General features: G+C 27.5%; 1 protein-coding gene across 4 annotated transcripts; it reads right to left on the bottom strand.

The window, feature by feature from the left end:
* Positions 1-443: 443 nt before the first annotated feature.
* On the bottom strand, positions 444-4092 carry LOC131668463 (cell division cycle protein 23 homolog). 4 transcript variants are annotated; one of them, XM_058942669.1, is made up of 7 exons: positions 3975-4092; positions 3756-3865; positions 2998-3650; positions 2756-2935; positions 2504-2668; positions 2189-2435; positions 444-941 (listed from the first exon to the last, which is right to left on the bottom strand). In XM_058942669.1, exons 2-7 carry the CDS (start codon positions 3857-3859, stop codon positions 662-664), a joined length of 1629 nt encoding a protein of 542 aa, XP_058798652.1. In that variant the 5' UTR covers positions 3860-3865; positions 3975-4092; the 3' UTR covers positions 444-661. The 4 variants fall into 4 exon arrangements, with proteins under 4 accessions (XP_058798652.1, XP_058798643.1, XP_058798669.1 ...); XM_058942660.1 differs by having other exon boundaries at positions 3938-4051; XM_058942686.1 differs by lacking the exon at positions 3975-4092 and having other exon boundaries at positions 2998-3642; positions 3756-3864.
* Positions 4093-4813: the final 721 nt, after the last annotated feature.

The following is a 4813-nucleotide window of genomic DNA, read 5'->3' as shown; positions in this document are numbered from 1 at the left end:
CCCAAAGTCATGAATGCGAACCTGCGACGAAAAATGAGGGTAGTAAGAATAACCTCGAAAAGATGACTGGGGATGGGGTGGGGGTCATTTGGACTCCACACAAATAACATGATTTAAACGTGAAATTTCTCGCTCTATCCGAATCCGGGATAAAAAATCGGGGTTTCCATTTAAAAAAACAAAGTTGACCTTCAAATAACCTTAAAAATCATTCTCAAAATGAACACTGATCTGACTAGTAGATGACCCCCTCTTCCTGTCCTAAACAACTTTTGTATGAACAATTTTTCGTACAACGTGAAGTTTTCGAGATATTCAGGTTCATCATTTAAAATGGGACCCCCTGTATATAATATATAAATGTATGTATATATGTATATATATATATATATATATATATATATATATATATATATATATATATAATTATTGGAAGTTAATACTGCTATTTTGAAAGATTAATTTTATTTGTATATTTAAATATAACAGTATATTAATGATTTGTAATTGATACTCATGAGAGACTGATGCGCATGGGAACAGATAAATATATATAATCATTTTCAGTTCTGTTTTCCTAAAGTGAATTATAACTTTGATGAACGGATTTCTCATTTGCTATTACTGTAAGTAGGGTACGAGAAATTTTAATACTGATAATTTAAATTATACCAACAAGCATTGAATTTCCTTCAATTGTTATTCTTTTTTGTGCAATTGATCTTAAAAATGCTTTAGCTTCTTCTTTAGTTTCATCATATTGTAAGCATTTTTGTGCATAATGGTTTGCTTGATCTAACTCATTTTGACTGATGTGATACTGTGTTAGAAATTTGTAAGCATTGCTCAATTCAGCTCTTTCTGAATTTCTAAATTCATCATTTACAAAATCTGTGTAAGCAGCTGCTGCATTGTCTTGTTGACCTAACTTTTCATAGAGCCTATAAAGAATAATTTATGTAGTGATAGGTGTTACCAAAACACAGTAAATTAAAATGAAAAACAATTCAAGATTTCTTAAATAAAAAATTATATATAAAATTATAGCTTATCAAGAGCAATGTGTAAATGTAAAAATACCAGTAATTGATTTTTGATAAATCCTAGTAGATCCTTAAATAACCACCTACGTAATATTTTTAATATATATTATTGAAATGAACATATAATAAGAGAAGTAGGAATGATTTTCTTATTCAATACTACATTAATAACCTTCACTAATAATTCACAACTTCATTTCTCTTAAAAGAATCTATCTTCATAGATGTTTTTTTGAATGTTAATGACGTTCTCTTGTATGTAAGGATTTTCACCAAACTTTATGCGTGAAAAAATTTATCTATTTACTCGAAAGAGAATAATTACTAACATATGAAGCGAAAAATTTTGAAAATATTCTCCATACATTGAAAATATTCTGTTTTCTTCCAAAGATTGATATATACTTTCATTTATTCAGAAAAATTTAAAGCCTTAGCTTATTAAAGCTGAGCTAAGATATTCGTAAGTTCAACTTACAAAACTCTGTTATGAATTTTTAATTAAAACAAGTAAATTTAATTTTATATATCTTCTCCCCTAAGAAGTATATTTTTACGTTTAATTTTTGAAAATTTATATAGGAAGTTTTTTTTTTCAAAATTGCGTAACTTTTAAAAAATTAAGATTAGTATATCTTGAATGGATAAGATAATTAAAAAAAATTAGATAACAGTGTATTTTCAAAAGTTACAAACTATACTACTGTTGAAAAACCATGACGCCTTGTTACACTACTCCACTAAAACATTTCTATAATTCTTATCTTATAAATATTAACATCTCAAAATTGATACACGAATTCTTGAAATCTGTGAAAATAATGTAGTACTGAAAAATTTTCATTTTCGATAATTCGTAACAGTTTTGTCCATCAAAGTTAAACATGTCTTCACTCTTGAGGTTTTAATTTTTTCTGAATAAATCAAATGACATATCGATATTTGAAAAATAATATAAAAACTACATGCTCTAACTAGCGATTTAGAGTGAAAAAGGAAACCCGATGACAGATAGAATGAGGCGATCCAAAATAACCAAAAACGATCTTTGAACATGTAACAGTTTTTCAATAAAATGAGCAACATTGACAATAAAAGTCTATATACGATAAGCACTTTACTAATATGTTAAAAAAAACAATTACGTTGCAAGACGAATGAGAGCCATTCCTTCTATATCACCAACATTGCATGCTTTATAATAACATTTCAAAGCTTCTGGTATTCTATCTTGTTTTTCATATGCTTCTCCTAAAGCAGTTACCATTCTACTATCACGAGGACGTAATAATTGAGCTTGTTTATAATAATATAAGCCATAAAATGGCATTTTTAAAATTTCATAAGTCTGACCTAAGCCATACCATGCTCTATAATCTCTTTTATTGACTTCTGTAATAAATAAAACTTTTAATATAAAACATTATAGAAATAAAAAAGATAACTAAACACATTAGTACCAATAGCTTGACGATAACTATGAATAGCACCATTTGTATTTTTCATTTCCATGAATTCATGACCTAAAAGTGTCCAAGCTGATACATATTGTGGATTTAATTTTAAAGCTCTATGAAAATACATAATAGCTTTGTGATGGTCAGCTCTTAAACTGTAGTAGTTACCTACAAATAATACAGAAAACATGTTTGGTTATTATAAGGCCAAAATGTTGGCTAATTCACTTCAATATTCATACTTAATATTATTACCTACTATACAACATGTTTCTAATCTGTACTTATCAATTTCTGTAGCTTGATGAGCTAAATGAGCTAATTCATTTTTCAGTTCTTTCACATATAACAAGTTAGAATAAGTATCCATATTATCCAAGCAATATGGATCATCTTCTAATATTTGTTTAAATGTTGCTAATGCATTATCTACATCTAAATGTATCATATAAATTATATTTTCAAAATATGATATACTTCTAAAACAAATAGATTACCTCTTTTGTAATGTACTGCAATAGCTGTTTGTGCTTTAATATAAACATTTTTAACGAAACCCATTGACTGTTGTAGATGAGTATACATTGCAAATGCTTCATCAATGAGTTGTAATTCCAAATACATATGTGCTATAAAAAAATGTTTCATCCAATGGTTAGGTAACATCAAAGCTTCAAGATTCTCTGTATCTGTTATTAAGCTAGCTAGTTCAAGCCACGTTCCCCAATGAATAGGCTGTTTATGAATAGATTCTATAAAAATATTTATTGCTTCTTTTGTTGATTGCAATTTTTTTAAAATAACGCCAAATAAGTACAACCCAAACCCATCAAGATCTCCTGTAGTTCTTTCTTTTCTTAACTCACTACAAAGTAATTTTAAATTATTGTTTTTCAAAAAGTCAGGAGGAATGTCAGTCATATTATCGATTTTTTTCTTCTCTCCAGAAAGATATAAAGAATAAAAATATAAAAATCTTGCTTTTGCAGTTTTACAGTCTTTTGCAAAATATGCTGCCCGATCGTATTCTTTTAAATCAAAATAACTTTTGACTAATAGATAAATGTCTTCATTTTCACTTTGCTCAAAGAAACTCATATCAGGAGATGTTTCATTTATATTTCTTAATGAATAGTTCATTTCTGCAAGCCTGAAAAATGGTATACCTTAATAATGTCATAAAATATGGAGTAAGATTAAATTTCTCAAAATTCATAGGAATAGACCACCTGACTTTTTTAAATCGCATAGTTACCATTTAGTAGTATGCATTAAACCACGTTGAGAACACTCAATTATACCTCTTGTAATATCAGATTTAACTTCCTTTAAGTCAAACTTTGGTACTGATTCTTCCATTTTTTTCTAAAAAAATAGGTTACAATTTCTAGAGTTTTTCGATTTCTTATATATACCATAAACGTCAAAAATTAATACATTTAAAAATTGAAAGTAATCCAATTAATTATCATACATTCAAATCAGAAAGTAATTTTTTATTAATTTTATTCCTGTATTTTTGAAATTTTAATTTCACTTTTTTGGGCCATACATAGAGAACATTACATAGAGATCTTACAGATAGAAATAGGTCTTCACCCCTCTTGACCTAGCTAGCAAAGTGTAATGGACAATGAAAAAAAAAAAGATACCATTCGAAATAGCTTTAATTGAACCTTCCAAAAATGCTCATTATTTTAATTGAACCCCTTCAGTTGTCCTAAAAAAAATTAAAAACTATGATAATTTTTTCGTTTTTTGCAACTGCGATATCTTTAATAATATTTAATATTTTTGCAAAGAAACAAGGCAAAAAAATTGAACCCTTACTCGTTTTAGTTGCACCCCTCTTACTTTTTCAAAATTATTAATATATATGTCTAAAACAACAATCCTATTTTATTGTATGTTCTTTCAAAATAACCCTATACCGATCTATTTGGAAAGAACATACAATAAAATTAGATTGTTGTTTTTGATATATATATTAATAATTTTGAAAAAGTAAGAGGGGTGCAATTAAAACGAGTAAGGGTTCAAATTTTTTGCCTTGTTTCTTTGCAAAAATATTAAGTATAATTAAAGATATCGCAGTTGCAAAAAACGAAAAAATTATTATAGTTTTTAAATTTTTTTGGGACAACTGAAGGGGTTCAATTAAAATAATAGCATTTTTGGAGGGATCAATTAGAAATATTTCGAATGGTATCTTTTTTTTCACTGTCCATTACACTTTACAGGCTAGGGTAAGGGGGATAATGCATAGAGATAATACAAATAGAGTAGGCATGCCATATACCCGAGTTGAAGTGG

The sequence above is a fragment of the Phymastichus coffea genome, unplaced genomic scaffold, assembly GCF_024137745.1.
Source record: "Phymastichus coffea isolate CEN01 unplaced genomic scaffold, Cenicafe_Pcof_1.1 PCOF00006, whole genome shotgun sequence".
Taxonomy (NCBI): domain Eukaryota; kingdom Metazoa; phylum Arthropoda; class Insecta; order Hymenoptera; family Eulophidae; genus Phymastichus; species Phymastichus coffea.
Note: the sequence above shows the minus strand (reverse complement) of the source record. Positions and strands in the feature narration are given on the sequence as shown.